We start from the raw sequence: 24,499 nt of genomic DNA, 5'->3' as shown, positions 1-24,499 counted from the left end.
TATAATGTGTGATTTAGTTAATCAAATAAAAAATTCGTGACAAAGAGTTACTATTTAAAACTAAAGTGTGAAAAGTTATTTATCTGCTAAAACCAATACTCATATGACACTGTTTAACGATACTGATTACACAAATAATTACAATAATACATCCTTGAAAGATCAAAATATTCTTGACAATATGGCCAATGGTGTGGTTCACAACAATAAGCTCAGACCTCGTGTTGCCCTTAATAGATTCCAACAAGTCGGATAGCGTCAATCACAGGTCCCTACCACCGCGAACCACCTATCCCTGCACCATGGCAAGGTTAAACTCGAGTCGCACTCCACTTTATGTTTATGGAGCCCACTCAAGGAAATGAATTCACTACAAAGTCCTCAACCTTTTAGCATCAGAAATTGTTCAACATTTCACGAAAACATAACATTTAAATTCGTCCTTTGAATTTTAGTCCCATTGCGCCCAAAGAAGTTTCAATTAAAAAAAAAAAGTTCTCAAATCTCTAGAGGAATTCCGATTCAACCAGCAAATAAGGTAGTTGAATAATTCTGACAATTCGTGACAATTTCGAAATCTGATTCCTTCAAAAAGTGTTCTCAAAAATTGTTTAACAAATATCCATCTAATTGAAGTCATTCCTGTGGAGAAAATTTGCAGACTTCGTCAAGAATAAGGGCTCTTGATCTAAAGCAAATAGCATTTGAAACTAGTTTGTTTTTCGTGGCAACTCTTTAACCTTTACATCGAACGTGAAAGCGTCAGCAAAAGACAACATATCAAACGTCGAATTTTTTATGATGTAGTACTTAAAAGTTCTGAATATTTGTGTTGTATCTATGAATTGAGGTTTTATATTTTACAAATGGTAGCGGTATTGATGTCAAAAATATTTTGAGGTTGTGGGTGTTTTATGATCAGCTGATTAGATAGAATTTTGGTAATTTATTTGTATTTATATTATTTGATTAGTGTATTACAGTATAGTGTACATTTTGTCAATATTTTGACGAAACTAATGTTTATTGAGTTTGTGAGGGGCGTTGTTGATCAGACGGTTTGTTGTTTTTGGGTTTTAATTCTCAATCCTTTGGGATTTTGATGTTTCAGTATTTGCAAAAATGTCGGGTGGTTCTTCAGCCGGTGGGCAGAAGAACTATGGCTCAATGAGTACCGTGCCAAACATCGACTTCATGGGCACCTTGCAGTTCAGCCCGACGGAGTTGTACAGCCTCAGCGAAAATATAACTACCAACATCTACACCATAAATACGAACTGGAAAAATTTGGAACGAGCTTTGAAAAGCATTGGTACAGAAAGGGACAACCAGGGTCTGCGGGATCAAGTGTAATTATTATTTTACCTTCATTTTAATCAACTACAGTTAGTATTGTTTTGTTAATATAGGTTCGCTGATATTGATTCATTCATGTACTCATTCATAAATTTTGCAGGCTTTCATGGCCATTGTCTGATTATTCTTGACTTGTGGGATTTAGCTGAGTCGAGGGCAAGGTTTCTTCGAAGTTGCGTTAAAAAATACAGTCACCATCATTAGGGGAGCATCCTACTGAGTATAATCCCATAAGCCAAAAAAAACATTTAAATTGGTAAATATGTACAGTCGCGGTAGATGCCAAAAAAAATGCTAAAAATCTGAAAATACTTTTATTCTGTGCCCTTTCACTTCCTCTTTTCAAATCAACCGGCGGAGGTAAGAAATTCCAAATACTTTAGAAGATATCGAATTTTTAAATTTCATCATATGTAGAGTCGCGGTAGATGCCAAAAAAAAAATGCTAAAAATCTGAAAATACTTTTATTCTGTGCTCTTTCACTTCCTCTTTTCAAATCAACCGGCGGAGGTAAGAAATTCCAAATACTTTAGGATATATCGAATTTTTTAATTTTCATCACAATACCTGCATAGTATGCGGCAATCACCATTGTTTCTTGTCATAGATAATAAGGTTTCTTGTTTACTAGTATCATATTTCTTATTGGACAATTTTGTCACGTGACTGTTCCGTGATTGGCCAGTATTCAAATGAACCAATAGGTGATTATTTATTCCGTGATTGGTCAGTATTCAAATGAACCAATACTTGATTATTTATTCATTTATTGTTCAATACAATGTTTAATTAATCGGTCAACTTCTGCCGTGAACGACTACATCATTTCCTTATAGTGGCAAAGGAAATGTACTTGCCTCCAACTTAGGTGAGTTTTTAACGTTTCTAATTTTAAAGTATTATTTTTTTATTTGTATATTGTTGCGCAAGTGATAAGTAAAAAAAAATTACGTGAGTTGTTAATGTTCATCATTTGTCCGGGTTTTGTTAGGTCAGGTCAGTTACATTATAAATAATTTAAAACTAAAGAACCATTAAATTAAATTCACATTATTTTTAATGTCCGCTTAGTTTGAAAGTATTTATAATGTAACTGACCTGACCTAATCGACCATTTTATTTATTACGCATTCACTAACACACGTCAAAATAAAAAATGGCGACGTTCGAAGGGTTAAACGGGCGTTGTATTGCTAAATTAAAATATTCGATATCTCATAAAGTATTTGGAATTTCTTATCTCCGCCGGTTGATTTGAAAAGAGGAAGTGAAATAGCATAGAATAAAAGTATTTTCGGATTGTTAGCATTTTTTTCCGCATGAATACGCAGTTATTGTGATGAAAATTAAAAAATTCGATATCTCCGAAAGTAGTTGGAATTTCTTATCTCCGCCGGTTGATTTGAAAAGAGGAAGTGAAAGAGCACAGAATAAAAGTGTTTTCGGATTTTTAGCATTTTTTTTTGGCATCTACCACGACTGTACATATTTACCTTTAAATTTATTCATTTATTTCAATCATTTACTTCCTGATAACATTTTTATTAATTATTCTATAAAACATCAATGCTATACCTAAGCCTTCTAGTATTATTTGATCACCGGAGACAGAAACATTTTCCAGTATTTTATTCATGGAAGGATTTGATATCTGCCATGTTAAATACTTACTTGGAACAAGACATTCACACGTGGTTTGAAATGTTGTTGCGATTGTTTGTAAGTCATTGCAAAAGTGAGTTATTTAAAATTATTCATTAATTGTTCTGTATCACCTATCCCAAGTTTATCTTTTTATCCTGATGGCATGATCATGTTTATATTGATCCTGTGGTACATGATGGTTGGTGTTTTAATTTAGTACATTGAAAGAACATAGCCAAACAAAACCTCAAATATTACAATACAAACAAGTTATACCAGGCCGTTAAGAAATTTTTCCTTTGTTTTCGACTTAAAATCATAATTAAGGTAGCTAAATATGTAGTTTAGCAGTATTTGCGAAAAAAATGTCAAAAAATCCGAAAATACGTTTATTATATGCTCTTTAACTTCATCTTTTCATTAAACCTGGCGGAGATAAGAAATTCCAAATACTTTAGGAGATATCGATTTTTTAAATTTTCATCACAATACCTGTGCATTCATGTGGCTTTAACCATTGTATCTTGTTTACGAGTATGAATGTTTTTTTTTCGCGACGTAGGTGATCGACTAAATAATTTTCTACTAATGGCAAAGGAATTGTAACCTTCTCTAACTTATTTGAGTTTTTAAAGTTTCAAATTATAATGCTTTATTTGTTATTTGAATATTGTTGCGCAAGTAATAAGTAAAAAAAAATTACGTGAGTTCCTAGTGTTCTTACTTTGTTCCGGTTTGTTTGGTCAGGTCAGTCACATTATAAATACTTTAAAACTAAACAACCATTAAATTTAATTCACAGTATTTTTAATGTCCGCTTAGTTTGAAAGTATTTTTAATGTAACTGACCTGACCTAATCGACCATTTTAATTAATTAGGCATTCACGAACACACGGCAAAATAAAAAAATTGCTACGGTCGAATGATTGCACAGGTCTTGTATTGCAAAATAAGAACGGCGATATCTCCTAAAGTATTTGGAATTTCTTATCTCCTCCAGGTTTAATGAAAAGAAGAAGTTAAAGAGCATAGAATAAAAGTATTTTCGGATTTTTAACTTTTTTTTCCCGCAAATTTCGCCCAACTACATATTTACCAATTGTTCTGTATCACCTATCCAAGTTTATCTTTTTATCCTAATGGCATGATCATGTTTATTTTGATCCTGTGGTACATGCTGGTTGGTGTTTTAATTTAGTACATTGAAAGAATTTAGCCAAACAAAACCTCAAATATAACAATACAAACGTGTTATACCAGGTCGTTAGGAAATTTTTTCCTTTGTTTTCGACTTATAATCATGATTCAGTGTTTTATCACAAGATTTGTTAAAAAAAAAGAAATGTTGTAAATGTAGGGCCAGTGCCTGACGGGCGGGGCGTTGTGACGAGGCGTGCCTGGGGAACGGGGACGGGTCTGTGTCCCCAGACACGTGACCCAGCTGAGCTGCAACCAGATCGTGGGGCAGACCACGCGGGACCTGCAGCGACTGAACTTCATCGTGCGACGCGGCGACAAGCAGCAGAAGCTGCAGGTGGACAAGCTGACCAACGACTTCAAGGAGGCGGTCCAGTACTACAGCAAGATGCAGAAGGTGGGGCTCGCGTTGTGGTCGGGACGCATGTGTCCAAAATATATTTTAATGGATAGCTTTTCCTAACTTTACCAAAAGAGTACAGACAACTGAAACCTATTAGCAGGGCCGGATTTAGAGGTCTGGAGGCCTCGAGGCAACAGAGGAGCGGAGGCCCCCTGGCCCCAAATTATTTTACAAATAAAAATGAACACTTTATATCAGTCAAGTTTTCCAATAAATAATTTATTGTCAAATCAAGTAGATTCTCATTTAAAAAACATACATAAATATAATCGGAGACAAGAATTATATGAAATTAAATTCTAGTGTTAAAGAATATTTCTGTTAATATTTATGCATGTACAAAGTACTGTAGGTAAAGGTAAAACAGCGAAAAAAGAATATCAAAGGAAAATATGTTTACTAGTGTTTACTTGTCGGAATTTGAAAGATTTTTTTTCCGAAGTGGGGGCCCTCCGTTTGTGGAGGCCCCGGGGCTTTCGCCCTGGTTGCCCTTCCCTAAAGCCGGCCTTGCCTATTAGTACCTAAGTTGCATTTTTTCTTTTAAAATCTGTCTAACTGTAGTCTCTGTCGACAGACCAGGAGAACAGAGGGGGAGGAGTGGGAGTGGAAGGGGTAGGCAAACACGTCACCTTAAAGAGGGGAAGAGGCACAGTGTTTGGTCTGTGTGAAGACCCAGAGCAGTCACACTGCTCGGTCAGAAATACTAAATGTAAAACTCAATCATTAAAAGTTAAAACACATTTATAAATACGAATCCATCAGGTGCATATAATCAGCTCTTATTTACATCATCCCAAAGAACCTAACCAAGTATTGAATCTGGTCTTAAAATATAATAATTAATAATTCCTTTACCAACACTGTTCCGGATGCTGTGATCTCCGCACACGAGGTCGTTGCTTGTCGCCTGTCGCCCCCTATCGCTCGCCGGTGGTCACTCACCCTTTTCACTTCACTTCACGCTGTCACCGCAGGTCAGCGTTGCCTTACGTACCTGCCGGCGTTCCCATTGAAGTCCCCCCGGCTTAACACTCGAAGCTGCCATAACAACGGCATCCTAGTTACGCCACTGCTTACAACGCTGACCTCAGAACCCGCAGAATGTTCCAAACAGGCTGGCCGGCCTTGTCTCTAGCAGCAATAATTACACTCGCAGTCAAATACTTAATACGTACATACATAACGTGATGACTTGCACTTTATTTGTGCTTGATAAGCGCTGTTAGGTACAGCTCAACTGCTGATTGCTGTAGCTTTCCATTCTTACAGAGAGCAATTCAAATTTCCTAAAAGAATGACTGTAGAGTGAAACTCCGGGTTTGTTACTTAGCGGAGTGTGAAACCACGTGATGCAGGACCTACCATATTGTTACGATTTACCGGGTTCGTAAAGGATAGCCCAATTAAAGATTTTACTAAACAGTTTTATTTAATTCCACTATTAACTTCACTAACAAATAATCTTCTAAAATGCCTAATAATCAATTTCACTTAAAAATGTTGCTTCCCCAGTCACTCAGTTTCCACACATCGCACACCTCGCTGGGCCGCACCTATGGCGCAACTCTCGCAGCAGCACCCCTCGTGGACCTCCGCCGCGAGACTCCGCCGCCGCCGTCACTTACCTTCGCCAAGATCCCACTCAACGGCTCGCTTGGGACTTCGCTCTGAACTCCACCACGCCTGCGACACTATTGCCCGGAACTGAACTCTCCGCCCTGGAACCTTCGTCCAGGGACTTCACCGCTCTATCGCCTGGAAACTCTGCCGTGGGAAAACTTCTGACTGAACTCTCACTGACTCTGAGGCCGGTGTCCTCGGCTTATATATTGGCCCAGGCCCCTTCTAGAATTCACGAGCGTGGCTGGGGCCAGTCGCGTCATACCGCGCCGACCCGACTGCAGAAATCTCTTGAAACATGTGTCGGCGGCTCGCGTAACTCCGCAGCTGTCAGGTTTCGGATGTCTAACTAACAGCGCCGCGCGGGGGGAGCTGAGGGCTGGAGGGAGGAGAAGCGGCGACCCAGGTGCGCACTGCACATCTCATGTTACGGCGGCATGTGATGTCAGCCCAACTTGCTCTGCACCTGCGCGTGACGCGGTCTTGCTCACGTTAGTAACAAGATATTGGAGTGAGAATGGAAAAGCAATTGGAATTGCTTTTTTATTTGACCAAACAGCAATTCCTGATTGCATCTGCTGAGAACTAACCTCCTCGTGTGCGCTTCACCCATTCAAGCCTTCTTATTTTTTTTATTAAAGTTAAAAAATCTGTGTCTTATAATTTAGAGGATATGGATAGTTTGGTTAGAGCGTTTGGAGTCGTTGCATCTCAAGTGTGGTCAAGTAAGTAATAATTAGAGATCTGCAAAATTCGTGGATTCATTCGGCGATAGGCTAGAATTCAAACGCATATACCTCTCAGATGATTTTGCTATTGGCTTACTGTTAATCTGGACGAATCCCAACCGGTTACAAACCCTCAACCAAAGAAAGGATCGAATCGCAGACAAAACCAGCCGAGACGACTTACAAGTCGGCAGCCGATGAACTTGCGTTGTTTGCCCCGAGTGTACAGGGGGTATGTGCAGTCTGTATCCTGAAGGCCATCGAAACCTGCGAATATTGCAGGTCTCTAGTAGTGATGGTGTCACGTCGGGTTGTGTCGCAGCAAGTGGCGGAGAGGATGAAGGTGTGCCTGCTGCGGAGGCAGTCGGCCGAGCAGGGCGAGGGGGCCGGCGAGGAGGAGGAGGGGGCCTGGCTGGACGAGCAGGCGCAGCTGGCCGCGCAGAAGACGCGGCTGCGCGACCTGGAGTTCGACACGGGCTTGCTGGCGGAGCGCGAGCACAGGATACGGCGCATCGAGGGCGACGTGCTGGACGTGAACCAGATCATGCGCGAGCTGGCGGCCATGGTGCACGAGCAAGGGGACGCCCTCAGTGAGTGCCGACCCCTCGTGTTCCGGTGTCGTTCGTTTTCATCAACTCTTGCTTATTCATAAATACAGCTTATTATTATACAAATATGACACTTAAATAGTTCATAACACCTAATTCACCAAAATTGTTTTTTGTGACTGATACACTATACTCTTTTACTATATAATGATTTGTAGAAAGCATTTATAACTACTCGGAACAATGAAAATAAATATGCAAGTAATCGTGTACATTTGAAAAATTTACCAATGCCATAATGTAAAAGAGTTAAGACAAAATTCAGTCTATTTAGTACATCAATAGTACATACAATATTCATGCTAAATGTTAAATTTTTGAGTTAAAAATATATATAAAAACAAATAGATTTTATGATTTGAGTTAAATTTAGATTATATCTGTTGAATTTGAGTGATTAACTGGCATTTTGGTTTCATATGGTATATTGACATGATTTTCAGTGTTTTTTGGTTTTATTGCAATTCACAATATAATATTGTACCTACGCAGTAGTTAAAATAAAACTTCATTATTGCTTACTTTAAAATGTGTAACAGTTCTTATACCAATTTAAAAGAACCCCAAATTGGTTTTTGTATAGCCAATAAAAACTTTGTCATACAATTAAAGGGTGTCAACTTTCGGTAGAGTCAGGAAAAATCGGGGAGAAGTCAAGTGAGTTTAAATTGGTAAGAAAAAGTCATGTAATACATTTGAAATGTTGGAAAAGTCGTGGTAATTCCCCAGTGATAATAACTTAACTGGGGTCTGTCATACTCCAGTCTGCCACCACCAGATTGTGAAAGCAATTTTTTCCCAGACGGTGTTTTATTGCATAGTCTCTCACACTGTAAAATAACGTGTCCAAAGCTCTGTTTGAACTAGGCCAGCCACGGGGATGGTGAAAACTGGATTCTCTTTATTATTTTATAAAATGGCAAAATAGGTAAATTGTTTAAAAGAAAATAATCAGGGAAATTTGTAATTGTGGTCATGGAAAGTCAGGAAATTTTTATTACAGATTTGTGTGGACACCTGTAGTAAAATGTGTATTGAAAATAATTGCATGGACCATATAGCATGAGAGGCATAAAATGTTATAAACATCCATTTTGTAGTGGTGGTGTAGCTTAGTAAGAGGTACCGTGGTACCTAGGTACAGTCCAATAGTCATTGGCTTCAACTTTATTTTGGGTCCAATAGTCATTGGCTCCAACAGTCTTTTGGCAAGGATAGTACAAAATTGTCTTGCGAAAAATTGGTTGTCTGTAAGGTCGGTTTACGGACGATAGTTTAACGTGACGTCATAACAACACATTGATGAAATGATTGCATACTTTTATGAAGAAAATTGAATCATTTTTATTTAATTATCACTATTTTGTATGGATACAAAGAAGGAGTGAAATGAAATCTATAATTTAATTGATAAATTTACTTTTATTTGCACTCATTAATTCAAATATGTTTATTACTTTAACGAAGAGATTATTTTTAACTATAACTTTTATACATGTTGGCTATTTAACTTCTTCCAATCTGTGTTATTCTGTTAAGGATGGGACGATGATAGGAAAAGTAGGAAACGAATGGGAGTGTTTCAAGTTTAATGTGCCTCGAAAAAGTCAAATCGATGGTTGTTCCAATCGAGTGGAAGAGAGATAGATGCGGCGCAAGCGTACAATGAGCGCAACTGGGACACAGTGTAACGGGACAATGAGCTAACGGGACACTTTTTCGTGCGTGCATCTGGCGTTCATAGATTTATTAGACGTCACGTCAAAAATAATTAGTTTTTTAAAATATTTAGGTTTGTGGGATGAAGTTGAAGTGGTGATGTGTGCGCAGATACGATCGAGAGCAACATAGAGAACGTGCACGGACACGTGGAAGAAGGCACGAGCCAGCTGCAGAGGGCAGCGCAGTACCAGGTGTGTACTTGTTGGGCTCTCGACCCGTTGCTAGCGCGCATCGGTAGAGATATCAGGCAGTGATAGTGAGATTTTCCTGCAGAGTTTAATGCAGGTTTCGATGAAGTTATTTAACACTGCACACAAAAATAATTCTTTCAGTAAACCAAAGTAATAAATAATAAATAATGTGATATGATAATGTAGGTAGGCCTATCACTGAGTCGTAAATTATATTTGTCTTTTAATTAATTCCTAAGGAATTTATATATACAGTGTAAACTCTTTATAACGTCACTCGATTTAACGACTAACTCATTAAAACGTCTAAATTGCTTGACTTTGGTTGGTTTACCTTGTTTCCTATAGAATAATACACTCTTTATAGCATCAAACTCACTCTATTTGACAACAATACAGCATTATAAATCATTAAGCAGTACTTTCTAAGTTGCCGAAGTTGATAAGAACTGCAGCTGTGTACGTTCTTTTGTTTGCTGATTTATTTTCGTATCATCTAGCACGTGGTTACTTCGGCTGACGTACCGGAGATTCTAAGAAATTTTGTCTTTTGTTTTTTGTATGATGAACTTGCACATGTTTACCTATGTCACTAGACTTTAGTCAAGTTGTTACACGTTATCATTATCGCAGTTGCTTACAGACTTTCGAACTGTAAACATGGCGAGTAAACGAAAATCTTTGTGTATTGACAAAAAAGTTTTATTAATACGCTCAATAGAGGCGGGAGAAAAGATCAGTGATGTTGGAAGACACTTTGGATTTAGCCGCTCTACCGTGTCTATAATATTGGAAAACAAAGAAAATATAACAGACTATACGCAATAAGTTTGTTATTTGTATGAATATTATTGTTCTTGTGTGAAATGTGTACCATATTAGTAAATACATATTATTATAGAATAGTAAAATTATATATTTAATTTCTCTTCACTCTATAACGTTGAAAAATGCTCAGTCCGTTAAGTGTCGTTATATAAAGTTTATATAAAAAAAAATGAACATGTGATGAATGAAATACATGTGTTAATTTACTGCAATTAAAAATTGCAGAAAGGGGTCATTCCAACCAATATAATTTGTGTGTTCGTGAGAATTATGTAGCTTGTAATTAACTGCCAGAACATTTAGTAAGTGTGTATATATCAGTGTGTTTGTTACTTTATTATTATTATTACTTTTTTTTTAAATGTTTGGTAGCTGAGTTGTTTAATGAAAATTATAAATAAAATATAAATAGGTAAATATACAACAATTGAGAGGTTTAGTGAAGTGTGTGTATTTTTTTCTGTTGGTAATCATGAATGTAAAAACTCAAAAGTAACCTTTCACTTGTATTTGACTTATTGTGCTGTGACTGCAGAGATGTGTACAGTCTTGTCAGCTGAGATTGTGGCACGTGCATGTGATGTTGGCAGAACAAGTACCGCAAGAAGGTGCTGATCCTCGCGTTGGTAGCAGTGGTGGTCGCGATCATCGTGACGATCGTGGTGCTGACCCAGCTGAAGAGATAGCGTGTGGGGCCTGCCCGCGCCCCCGACGTGACACCTCGCTCGTGATACGCGTGGTCTGGTTCGGGGAGACGGCTCGGTGGTGCGCTGGGTTGCGTTTCCCCGCGTGTGCGCTTGCCTCGCTCCCGCGGTGGCTGTCAGCGTTGTGTTTCTTGCGTCTTCGTTCAGCTGTGACCTGCCCCCCTCCCCCCTCCGCCGTGCTGTGATGTTAGCGGTGTTAGCAGAGTCCGTGGATGGCTGTGAGTCCCCCTCCTGTTTGAGACAGAGCACCTGCAGAAGTTGCACGTAGTGAGCTCTCGATATCTCCAGCTCGACTGGGTACAGTCTGTCCATGACACAAAGAGGAATAAAGAGCAGTCAGTACTGCTTTTTTGTATGTGTCAGAAGTAAAGTGGTGTAGGATAACACACCTGGGCTTTTACCTTTTAGTAAACAATCTTTAAAAAAGTGTTCACTAAATTTAAAGGTAAAAGAAAGGAATGATTTTTTCATAAATTAGTGATGTTAAATATACCTACAGTAGAACCTTTTTATGATGTTCCTGCTTATAACATCATATTTTTAGTCCCAACATTTTCCCCATAACATCATAACCAAACATGAATGATGCCAACTAACACTGGCTACATTTTTGTAAGTGGTACACCGTGGTGACGCAAACAAACAGATAATGTTTATAACGTTTAAAAATGTCTTTAAAAGAAAATTTCCACATCAGACAACTTCGTATTTCCGATAATTAAATAAGTGGTAATGTCCGAATAGATATTAGATTTCTATTTTAAAATACATTGTTTTATACGGAAACAAATTCCCACACAAAGTGCTCTGAATCTAATAGCGAAACCAAAAACATCATGCGACGTTTACGCGAGAGGTTTTTTTATCCAAATTTTGACGCCCTAAAATATAGGTGCGACGATTATGCAATAAAATAAGGTTACATAAAATTGGTTTGTATAGCTTGTTGAGTCAAACACTGACAATTGTTAAATCAATATTTCTTGCTTATTAACATTTTCCTGCTAATAATGTTTTTCCATTATGCCCCCTTGGAAAACATTATAACAGGGTTGTACTGTATATGTTTATGCTCACCGCTTGCTTGAGAACGTTAATTGTTGACACTTCTTGTGATGCATCATGTACATTGGTGCAGATAAGTGTTCGCTGGTGATTCAAGCTGACTGGTACACGCACCACTACGCCAGTCACAGAGGTCGTACGCAATGTGTCCGGAGTCTGGGATGTCAAGAGTACACTGTGATTCTTCTTGTGTGCTTGTTTTGGCAGCAAATGGCCGGGAACAGGATGTCGTAGCGACAGAGTGGGTTTTCTTCTGACAGCATGTGCTGTGGGGTTGTCCAGCAATGTTGGAGCTTAGCTTCGGAGAAAGCTTCTTGAATTATTTTTTTACTATCCTGCAGTTATTTAAAGTTTGTCACAGATTGTCGGCCATAAACGAAAATTTTTTAACTGCTGTTAAAAATTTTCATTTGTTTGAAAATGCAGTAAAGCCATTTTTCTTACATCTGTGATTTTATACTTGCCAGAATTTTTCAAAACTTCTCAGTGATAATGTTTAGCCGGAATTTTTCAAAACTTCTCCAGTGATAATGTGTAATGCTCATTCTAACTTTGAATAATATTCCTCTTTCTATACTATCCTGATAACTTAAAAAGAATATATAAAAAGTGGGTTTTGTTGTTATCTACATGTTGCATTCTGTTTTATTGTTGGATATTGTGTTGTAGACTAGGGTTTCCTAGCAAAGTGTGACTGTACGTACAGTCACTCACACAACATGGTGGGAATGTGAAGCGTGTGCTGAGACAGTGTGCTCTGCTGTTTTCTTCTCCGTAGGGTCTTGTGAAGTTGCATCATGAAACATGTAACTATGTCCTGGTCTGACGGCCGTACTTATCTCTCTATTGATCGTGTTCATTTGTCGAAAGTTTAGTTGATTGTTCAATATTGTTTTTGGTGCTGTGAAGAAAACACATGCAGAGATTTGTAATAAATTAGTTTCTGAAATACTTTACTGTGGAGGAAATGAAAATACCATATTTACTCGAATATAATGCGACTCTGGATTTAATGCGACCACAAACATTTTTTGATTATGAGTTTATGTAAAAATCTTTATGGGTTGGAAATCGCAATTCAAGAACATAGCACTTGAAAATTATTAAATTCATTCCATTTTTACAAGACCCTTTTGAAATACCAACTTGCAGTTAGAAAAAAAAAACTGTTTTTTATGACGGTAGATCGAAAGGAGGGCTGTTCATAAAGACAAGACTGTGGTGATGTAGGTGGTCTTCTTGCCAGCAGCCACAGGGAAGACAAGCAGGAAGAACCCAGTGACACTCCATCTACCCCCTCTCCTCCAACCTGCATCTCTCATCCGTCAAGTGACATGAGTGACACATTTAGGAGGCAGAGCCTGTAGTTCTTCAACTGAGCTGTTCCCAATGGCCAGATACAAGTTTACAACTATAATGCAACCCCCACTTTTAGTTTCCACAGTTTTGGTAAAAATCATAACATTATATTCAGGTAAATTCAGTAGTTAGTTCTCTCTTATCCTTGTGTATTTGAAAGTGGTCACGATTTGATCCTCTGCAGTGAGCATAAGATAAATGCATTGAAGGGTCTTTGACCCGGCATCCCATGGCTTAGGGATTCTGTGTTCCTCCTCAGTTGAGCCGCTCACGTTCACATTGTCTCAGGTGGATTCCAGCTGTTGACCTTTTGACGTTGACCGCTGGTGCGTTACTGAGTTGCCAGCATTTTTAGTTTGTTCAGAGTTATGTAATTGTTACTGTCAGTTTTTCATTTCACATTTTATCACTTGGTACTTCTGTTGAAACTACATTGATATTTGGTAATCTGGCACAGCTACTAGTCCATAATGGCAGCGTGCCAGTTTAAAGACCTTTTACCGCAATAATTAAGGCTCAAAGATGATCTCAAAATGTTGTTGTGCTGATGCCTGTCGCAAGTGTGTATGCTAGACAATTTTGGAAGTGATTACTTAGTCCATAATTCCTTTTTTTAAAGTTACAGCCGATCATTCGTACAGATTATTTGCTGGGAAAGAAAGCAGCATAGGGTGTGTTTTATCCCATGTAGTGTTTCTATATTGGTAATTGGGGCGGTTTCACAATAAATTTCGATCAGGGTGTTTACTCAATTGCTGAAATGTAAACTGTGTAGTTAGTTTGTCTTGACTTCATTTATTTTGTAATTAAAATTAAGAAATTAAGAGAGGAACTACAGCAGATTTCTGCCACAGATTTTATAGTTTCCTTTGCAAAATAATTGGTTTGGTGCACGAGTAACTTTTGGTAAAAGGTCAGTAATGAGAATTTCAGAATACGTAATTATAGATTGGGAATCTTGTTGTCATATGGAAAGAAAAATTTAAAGACCTAACAGTACATTTAACATTAAATTTTTTTTTTGGTGTTTTATATGATTTTTGACTTTCTCTAGATTCTAGAGACTATCGTGACACAATAGAAACACCCGGGTCTCTTTAAAAAGTACTCATCAGGTTTGTTGTGTGGTTTGTGCTTTCTGAAGTTGCTAAATGTTGGCATTTAAAAATAGCTGTCTTTTTTTATCGTTTTAAAAATATTTTATGAAGTTATGTTCTCACCCAAAACTCAGAGTTTGTGAGCATTCAATAAATATTCCATTTGCATGAATAATTTGATGTTTGATATTCAAATTAACATTTAAAATAGTTTTTTTTTTAAAATTATTCATTACCATTAGATAACACCAAGTGGGACTCATTATCAAAAAAATTTAATTGAAGAAAAAGTATAACATGTTTGAAGCTAAAATAGTTTATTGAGAAATTTAGATTTGTTATCTGCAATATTATGCATACTTTGACATGTCTATAATTATTTAGAGCGACAAACAGTTTTCAAACTTAAATTTTTATTGGTTTAAGATAATGCATTGCCAGGTTTATTTATTTTCTTTAATTTTACCTCTATTATGGTTTTACTGTATGTTAAAATCATCAGTTTGGGAAATATTTGCTATTATAGATTGATATTCAATTCAGATACATAAAATAATTTTGCAGAAACCTACCCAAAACCTGTGTAGGATTGTCGGTGTGAAGGTGAGACTACCATTGGCTCCAGCGGAAATCGGAGGAAGAGGAGTGGGGATTAGTTTTGTTTGTTTGTTTGAATGATTCCTGTTGTGATTGTCACAACGGAATGATCATTTGTGGGCATGCCCTTTATTGAGTTGGTTGTGTGTCGCAGGTAACCTAGGTTTGGACAAAGATGTAGGATGGCACATGAAAAACAGGTGCTAAACAACAAACTTTCAGAGAATTTTGCATAAGAGAACTAAGTCAGACGTTGATCAAAGAAAATAGACAGAAAACAGCAGTGTGATCAGATGTACAAATAAATGACAGTAAGTTTGTAAAAATATGCAAACAACTGTCGACATATAGAACGGTGTAACGATACAGTTGCGAAAATGGGCAATTAGGCTCTAATCCTGTAAAGATGAGGTTTCTGCTCTGAAATATTTGCCTTTAAGTTGGAGTAATGCTTGACTAAGTAACACATTTTAAAACGAAAATTGCGTATATGACGCCAAAACCCATTATACTGTCATGGTCAACTTTTACACAAATTTATTTAACTTCGTAAGTTTTTCTCTCCCCTGTGTATAGCTTCTCATTTTACAATTTAGATGTGTCACAGATGTGCACAAATATCCACTGTTTCTGGGCATAGATGTGATTGGATTGACCAACCCTTTTTAGAATTTTGTCTATTTTTAACATTTTATGGAACCTAATTTCATGGTTTTGGTGATATAACTGTCCGTCTTTCTTTAATCCATTTCATTTAAAGTAGTTTGATAGTGACAGGGACTTTGCCAAAAATAAGTTTTAGGACTAGATTAATATTTTTAAAATTTTCTCTGTGTTTACTCAACAGCAGAGTAATGCAACAAATGTTGGCCAAAAGACATGTTGGAACTTGTAATAAGTCTGAACTGATTCTCAACTTGTGGGTATGCTTGCAATAAGTACCTACCTATGTTATTTTGTTACTTAAGTAGTTTTTTTTAAATAATAGAAGGAAGTTGTGTCAACTATGTATTTATTCCAAGATAAAAAGTTGTTCACAAATAACGTGTGGAAAAAAAAAGAGAGGTACTGTGCATATATTGCTGAGACTATGTTTTTGATCAAGAAATGAAAAAAAAAAAAAAAAAAAAAATGAAAAAAAAAAAAAAATGTGGACTAGCAAGTCCCCTACTGTGCGTAAAAGAATCGGACCAATAATGCGGAAACAATATGCAGATAACTTTGCTTATGAATTGTAACAATTAGAGGAAAAACTCAGATTTTTGTGTGGATTTGTGAAGTTCTTTACCTCTCTCGTAATGCTTGTTCTTTGTCTTAATATTCATCATGACCAGCCTCTTGATAGTTTATTTTTTGTTTCATGATTCTTGGTGTTTTCTGGGCTACGAAAGACACCAAAATGCAGTGTGTCATATTTTAAAATATGTAGGCTCTATGTGTAAAAATTAAACTCATAATGTATTTTGCAAAGGGAACAAAAAAAATTAGTGGCAGGTACTTGCTACATTACTGTTGGTTTACGTGCAGCTGTGAAAAGGCACCTGCAGTCTGTTCCGTGGCCATGGAATACTTCACGGTACGTATGGACCTTTATGTGCAAGGTTCAGAACATCTCCTGTAGTGAAAAAGTGTTGTGTCCATAAAGTACTGAGGACAAACAAAACAGGCTTCATCTGTGCAAAACGAACTGTAAACTATTTGTCTTAAGTCAGTATTTGTTCTTGAAATGGTAATTTAGGGTGTAACTGATCCTAGTGTCAGCTCTGCATTGCTGCATTGGATTCATTAGCTGTACTTATTTGCTTATGCATCTCCTTCGATTGTTTTAATGTATCCAGATCTGTGAAATGTACGTGCAACCTAATGGACCACTTGTAAGTTAATCGTTTTAGGGGGGAAAACTGTGAACAATGAACGTTTATACATATACATATATATTTGTTACTGAGCTCGTTTGAAGACTTAGCAACTAGAATGTGTGCTTGATCGTATTATTTTTTTTCATACGTTATATACATATTTTGCATACTGCCTTGTACGATGTACGTTAAGTAATTACCTCATTCCTCAACATATATGTAGTAAGTAAATGTGTTTGTATATTACACCTATATATAATTTGTTACTTGTGAAAATGATTATTTTCACGTTCTTTTGTTAATCTTTATTTCCATCTCTATTAAATGTTTCTTTATTGATATTACCTGCTTGCTGTTTCTTTCACCAACCCTTCCAGTTACAGATGTATTTTGCTACATTCGACCTCCTTCTCCTTACAGCCCAATCACAGTTCTTATCCATTTATTTGTTAGTTGTAGCGCAGGTACGTGTATGGGTAAAGTAGTGAAATCTTGCCAAAAATAATTTTGCTAGCAGTCGACATTCTTTTGTGGGCCATTTTCCAGGCTGAAGATTTCTCTGTGCGTTAATGAGGTTACCCGTACTAAGACAGTCCTAATGGCTTAGCTAATGAGCAAGAGCACAGCACTCGCGTTGTTCGGAGCCCGGTGTTGCCTGATGAGAGCCTTGCACGTCAGACCTCTCCTTACTTAGGGTTGAAGCAGCCAATCAGGTGCAAACCTGCTGGGCGGTGCACGAGGTTTGGCCGGATGGGCCAATCAAATCCTTGGTATTCGAAGGATTCAATATTTGTTGGAAAAGATTTGAAGAAAACTTCGAAGGAAGTAAAGTAATTAAAAAAATTCAACTATTATAACCTCTGAAGTTTACTGGGTCAAATTTTTTTCTTCATACATATCCTGTTATCATTCTTCAAGATATTTTTCTTTTAAGATGTAATTATATAAAAAAAATTACAATAGGAATTTATTCCGGAAGCTTAATACATGAATAAAACATTTAAAGGGTTAACTGTTCCAACTCATTTCTTGAGACCTAGATTCGGGTTAGCGGGGTATGTTCAAAGTAATTTTTTTTTGGATTCGAATTCGGGATTCGGATTCAAGAAAATTGGGATTGCCATTCTCCTATTAAGTAAATTTAAGTGCCTGCTATATTTGTAGGTATTATTTTTCTTTGAGGCACTACAGATCAAAAGAGGGGTGCATCTTAATCTCCACAAACAGGCTTGTACGACTTGCCTTGAAACAGGCGCATGTCGTGTGAATGGCACCTAGCACACTTGTGTTCCAGCTGGTGCGATGCAGAGACGGATCAGTCATTTATCGCCATCTTTCTTGCAAGTGGTCAGTGTAAATAAATTTATTATTTATAATGGTGATTAAAACATTACATTTGTTTCCTCTCACATATTAATTCTAGCCCATTTTAAGGACATAATGTATAGTATAAATGAAATATATTTTGGTACAAGAAATGCAAACCTACAGTTATAGCAAGTGTATTTATTGTCTACTATTTTTCTTGGATACCAGCTGGAATTAGGATCAGTTTGCTTGTTCTCTTTCTTGCTCAAGAGAAGAGCACTGTATGAAGGGCTTTAGAATCACTGGTGTCATATAGTCAAGTAAATACAGTATCAATCATGATAATCATAGAAATTGCTAGAAAAAGTCACCATGCGTCGCAGACTTGTGCTAATGCTTGCTAATGGTGTCAGTTGTACATCGAGCTAACGTGGAAAGAAAAATTAAGTGCATCTTGTCACTAGACATCAAATACGAAGCAGTTTTCTCCGAGGTGTGCAAATAATGGGTCATATGAACACTCACCATGGTTGAAATAATAAAAGAATCATATAAAGATATTTAAAATATCATTTAATACAAGTACATTTTTGATATAAAAAATAATTATACAAAAATAGCACATCAACCGACTGTAAATAGAAATGTTTGGAACTATATTTAATTTTCTCATTGATGACAGCTGATGCTTTTGCAACACCAAAGTTGCCTAGTTTTATTCACACTTGTGTGCTAGACATAGAGGTAGAAGATACGACACAAGCACAGAAATTCCCAACTCCTTTTCACATGAATTTATATGCACAAATGTGTTAATTTAAGTACAAACACCTGTTGCTTCGGAATTGTTTCCCCAACCCCCCCCCCCCCCCCCCCCCCCCCCGGGTGTGAAACACTTGGGTTTTAAATGTGGTGGGTTGGAGGCTGACCAGCTAGGGAGAAGTGCAGGGATGACCCACGCCACTTGTCGGCACCTCGGGGCCCATGATGCGTGGGCCGGCTGCTTGCACATGCAACTACGGAGCACCTGTATTCGGCTGCGGATGGCAAACTTCTTTAGGCCCTTCTCGTTGGAGATAACTGCCCTCTGGCTCAGGTCAGCGTCAAGTTCAACGTAAAAGAAAAGAGAAGGAATGCTGAACACGAACTGCAGGTTAACGATCGTGAGTAGGGATAAGATGATACTGTGAATTGCGATAAAACTGAAATGACACTGAAGAGCGTGTGACCGCACAAACACCGACATGCGAATTAATTCACCACAATGCAAGTTATATCATGGAATTGAGGAGCATTTAACCAAAATGTAATTCAAAATCACAAAAAAGAGTATCTTTAAATGCCACAATTTTCAGACAAAAATTGTACCAAAGTGCATAGATAAAAATTAATCAAATTATTTTCAATTGTGGATTCCTTACTGAATTACGATTAAACCATAAATGCTCACCAATTGTTTTATATTGTTCTGAATGTATCATTTTGTAAAAATGTAAAATACAAATACACTATTTTGGCGGAATAAGTATAACGAAACAGTATTTATGAAAATACGTATAAACAACAAAAGACATGTTTTAAAAACAAATTTTGGACAAAATATAAAACAAATCTTGTCTCTAATAATGAGTTGTTTCATCGTTGTTTGGCGTCCCGGGACATGTCTCAGATGTGTGATGTTGCGTGCTTGTGCCAGAACAAGCGTGATGCAAGAGGAGGAGCTTAGCACAGGACTTCATTCACTGACGCTCCTGATCAGTTTAAGGACAACTAGGGACGTTTATAAATACAATTACAAATCTACATTAAAATCCCTCACGTCATGGCTTCTAGTATCCAAACAGCCAACCACAGTATTTATTATGCTGAATTCCCTTAATATTTATTTAACATAAATCATAATGTAGTTTGAAGATATTTACAATAGTTTAACAATAAAATTAAAAATATATTAATATATTATTTACTAAGTTTTAGATTGAATTACAATTTTATTTAAATTATTGAATACTCCTCAGAACTATTAATTACATCATTATTAAAACTATTTAATTTTGAGCAGGCTCAGACACATTATTTTTATATCAAGTTTAATTGTATTTGTAAAACAAGAGTAGAAGCAGGTGGTGCCGTATAAAACTGGAATACATGACAAAAAAGTCTGACAGGGAAGAAAATAACAGATATTGTCAGTGGAAAAACAGGAACCTTTGTTAAGAAAGTACCAATTTGAACATACAGTCATGTGAATCTGCTAATATTGCTCAATATAGGCGAACAATCAGTGTCAAATATGTTTATCAAAAATCTTAAAAAGTATGTGAACTGCCATTTATATTAAATCGTTTTGATGATGGGAACAAATAGGAAAATAATGTGTACACCATTTTGAGCTTACATTCGCTGCTAATAATACACAGTAAGGATTGAAAGTATCTTAATTTATCATTTGTTTTAAACATATTTTTTTTTTAAATTTAAAATACTGAGTGTTTTGATTGTGCAAAACATTTTTTAGTGTGATTTGTCATTTTACTTAATGTCGGATAATCTATACAAACCAAAGTGTGGGAAGAATTAGGCTTCAGTTGGATGTGTCCCATTTAACTAAATGTTATATTGAACATTTGTAAGAAAAACTAAGTAAGTTTAGCTTCAATTTGATATCTGATTTGTTGTAAATAGTCTAAATTAAACTGTTATAATAAACCATTGAAACTGGGACATTATTTTATGGACATTCTGTTTATCCAAGATTTTTCAATGCAGGAACCGACTAAAATGAGGAGTGTTAAAACTGCAACGGCAGACAAACACTATGTACGTGAAGTGGATTATGCCTGTACAGGTCTACTGGTTACGGGACTTTGAAAAAAAAAATTATTTTTGTAGGACAAAAGTTATGAAAGGTTGCATCACACTGTCTGCGGAATATCATCTTGGAAGTGGTTTGATTGGCCTGTTCAGTTCTGCTGCAAGACAGTTACGCCCGGCTGCGATGTCCGAGGACCTGAGAAGTGCTGAGGAACTTAACTTACAGTCACACGATGCAATTATACATTTACAAGACAACAAATTTTTAAAATTGTACATACAATTAAGGGTTAGAAAAAGAAATGGATGCTATGTTGTTAATGATACGTGTTCTTGTGTTTGAAAATCACACAACTGTTACGTGTTTCATCAGTTAATATCATATACATATTTGATGGCAATAGAGTATTTTCGTGTAGTATTCTACAACATTCATCGAAAAGTAAACACACTGCTTGATTTTCATTGATCTTGCATTTCTGAGATTTCTAACTTTATGGAAAAGGCCACTACGTGAATTCAAGTGATCAAAATCTGCACATCCTAAAACTAAAAGTATTTTTTTCAGAGGTCACTAAATATTAACATATTTTAACACAACATACTAAGTTCTATACTGTGATTTTTTGCTTTCATATTTTTAAATCTTGTTTTCTTGTTACGTTGTATTTACTGGTTCACTCAAATGGAAGAAACTATTAACACCATACTGTCAGTTCATTTACTAATTAGCGTCAGTGTGCAGCTAAACTTCGGAAGAGCGCTGGACATTTGAATTGCATTTATATTGGTCCAGTTGCACACAGAACATGCCCCATCACCAGATGGCACTGAAGTTGCATACATTTTTTCTCAACACTGAGAGCAACTAAGGGTTTATACTGCGACTTAAGATTTTATCACACTGTGATTTGTGGCACTAGCGTGCAAAAACCATGCCTAGCCCAGTAGCAGAGATAGATATAGCTAAAAAAAAACAGTGGGGTTGGGTTGCAAAAGTTGGGAGTAATTTTGATTTTCAGGTACGTCATGAATAATCAAATCCAAGTTTTGGAAACCCCCCCCCCCCCCCCCCCCCCCACAACTTGTTAATACATACAACATACTGTATTTACCCACAGAAGGGTTATCCATGCGTGAGTCGCATCTATAATATAATATAAAATACTAACATTTTCACAGTAAGGGTCGCTCTCAAATGTGTCGCATCACATATCTGTCTCCAGCAGAATACAAGTGAAGCCCTTCATGGTCTGTGTCTCAGCTTATTGCCGCGAAAGCAACATGGCACTGGTCACTGGTTCTTCATCTCTCCTTTTCACCCTTATGGCCCAAGTACACAATTTTTTATTCTCGTGTTTCCCTTCTCGTCTATTGTATATGTTTTTTTTTACCCATCTCCTTTCCCAAAAGAGAAAAAAACAGCATGCTGCTCAATTAGTTTTTGTCAGTTCCTCCTATGAAAACAAGCATGCCCTTTTCAGCAGTTTTGTCATGAAATGTTGCAGTAGAAAGCATGGGAAAACTGACACTAAAACAATGTTTGGATACAATTGCATTTGTTGAGACAGATACGCGATGATTGTGTAACAGTGCCAGTTCACAACACATTCACAATGAGAGAGGGTGGGAGAACTGTAAACACAGCTGCGACAGGTGGCAGACCCTTCTTAACATCACAGTTCATGATGTTTTACACACACTGCTGAGCTATTATAATTAAACAATTGATACTTGCTCGTAACATATTTATTAAAAACCAACACAGGTTAGTTATTTACGCACATATTCAACCACACTATGCAATGTTATTTTTTTTTTTTTACCCAAAATAAACAAATTTGCATAAGGACCGCAGTACATTATTATATATATAATATAAAACATAAAATATGGAGGTATATAAAGTATCAAAAAATCAAATTCACTCCACCTTTTGCAATCCAAAATTATATTTCTTCCGGGCTATTCTGAAATAACAGGTTTGGCCATTTTTAGGTACATTGTAGCAAGCACTCACGGAACAGACACATGAAGGTACATGTGACATTTCTTAACAGCTACTGGAAGCCTGACCCAACATCAAAATGTCGAGCAGTTTAATGATAACGGGTGGATTTTAAACCTCTGTTGCATCATGAATACCACAGGTAGGCTGGGCTCTTACTTACACTTTATCACAGCAAGTGCAGTTCTCTTGCATGTGTACAAGTGATGCACAAATGCTCTGGCCAATCAGGGCTGTGTGCTGGTGGTGAATACAGACGAAGAATGAAAATACATGTCTCTCGTGGCACGTATCTACTTAAAACATATTTAACTCCAAACAGGTTAAAAATGATTTTGATGAATTGTTGATAGTGTTAATTAACTGAATTGCTTAAAAAAAAACTAATATTGAGTGGAACCTTTTTCGTCACAACCCTTAAGTCTTGGAACTATAATACTTGAAAGTTTTAGTCTTATTCGCGGTACTCCGCAAGTGCCGCTCACTTGGGCTTGGGCGGGCGGGGGTTGGCGGGCGTGTTGCGCGCCTTGATGCGGGCCTGCAGCGTGAGCAGCAGGCCGGCCAACACGTCGTGGTTGTGCAGCTTCTTGCCGAACAGCAGGCGCTTGACGGAGTCGTCGTAGGTGAGCAGGGCTACCATGTTCTGCAGCAGGAAGCCCTGACAGTACTCCAGCAGCTCCGTCGCGTTGTACACCTGCACACACCCGCCCCCCTCACTCGTCACCGTCACTGTCACCGTCCATGCCTGGGCCGCCGGCGAGACACTCTCCCACCACCTTCCGTGTCTTTCACGTCGTCACCACGGGCGTCGCAAGGATGTGTTTTTTTTTTTGGGGGGGGGGGGGGGACTGCAATTGATTTGGTTGTTGAGGAATATCCATCCCCTGGAAAAAAAAAGTGGGGGGTCCGGGGGTCCTCCCCCGTGAAAATTTGGGGTTTGAAGGTGCAAAAAGGTGGTTTTTAGGCATTTTTCTCTCCTAAATATTCTAATTATAGTTGGTTGCAATATATAATTTATTTTTTATAAAATAATATTTCCAGAGAACAGATTTGTAAAAACAAAGTGCTCACATTACCACGATTGGACTAAATGCACCATGCGCAACATATGGGTTATATATCACAGAAATCATATTTTTAATATAACTACGAAACTTATGTTATTGGAGGGGACGAAATTGAAGACTTTTATTATTGTCCCCCCCGTCCCCCCCCCCGGTTGCGACGCCCATGTTGTCACTACCACTAGTTTACTGCCATACCTCTCTTACACTTCCTGTTCTGTACACAGATACATTTTCAACAGATATTAACTAAGTGCCATGTAACGGGTGTAAAAAGTCATGCAAGTATTTAAGATTTCGTATTTGCGAAAACCTTTTTACAGAA

At 37.2% G+C, this 24,499-nt stretch overlaps 3 protein-coding genes across 6 annotated transcripts in view; 1 reads left to right on the top strand and 2 right to left on the bottom strand.

The window, feature by feature from the left end:
- The window catches only part of LOC134532070 (uncharacterized), a 566,709-nt gene that overhangs the window by 35,135 nt on the left and 507,075 nt on the right, over positions 1-24,499 (bottom strand). The gene's annotated exons all lie outside the window — the stretch shown is intronic.
- On the top strand, positions 851-17,324 carry LOC134532063 (syntaxin-12). Its single transcript, XM_063368240.1, has 6 exons — positions 851-941; positions 1,112-1,349; positions 4,431-4,596; positions 7,273-7,540; positions 9,389-9,471; positions 10,890-17,324. The coding sequence occupies exons 2-6, from the start codon at positions 1,123-1,125 to the stop codon at positions 10,983-10,985; spliced, it is 840 nt and encodes a 279-aa protein (XP_063224310.1). The 5' UTR covers positions 851-941; positions 1,112-1,122; the 3' UTR covers positions 10,986-17,324.
- Positions 21,558-24,499, bottom strand: part of LOC134532062 (ankyrin repeat and BTB/POZ domain-containing protein 2) — a 119,912-nt gene continuing 116,970 nt past the window's right edge. The window contains exon 22 of the mRNA XM_063368239.1: positions 21,558-23,804. Coding sequence (XP_063224309.1) covers positions 23,592-23,804 — 213 coding nt within the window. The 3' untranslated portion in view covers positions 21,558-23,591. The remainder of the gene's footprint in view (positions 23,805-24,499) is intronic.

Source organism: Bacillus rossius, chromosome 5, assembly GCF_032445375.1.
Source record: "Bacillus rossius redtenbacheri isolate Brsri chromosome 5, Brsri_v3, whole genome shotgun sequence".
NCBI lineage: Eukaryota > Metazoa > Arthropoda > Insecta > Phasmatodea > Bacillidae > Bacillus > Bacillus rossius.
The sequence above is the reverse complement of the archived record's forward strand: the minus strand, read 5'-3'. Positions and strand labels throughout refer to the sequence as shown.

Coding starts and splice junctions, on each gene's coding strand:
- LOC134532063 (XM_063368240.1), top strand. CDS start 1,123: ATGTCGGGTGGTTCTTCAGCCGGTGGGCAGAAGAACTATGGCTCAATG. Junction 1,350..4,430: donor CAGGGTCTGCGGGATCAAGT/GTAATTATTATT, acceptor CTGTGTCCCCAG/ACACGTGACCCAGCTGAGCT. Junction 4,597..7,272: donor ACTACAGCAAGATGCAGAAG/GTGGGGCTCGCG, acceptor GTTGTGTCGCAG/CAAGTGGCGGAGAGGATGAA.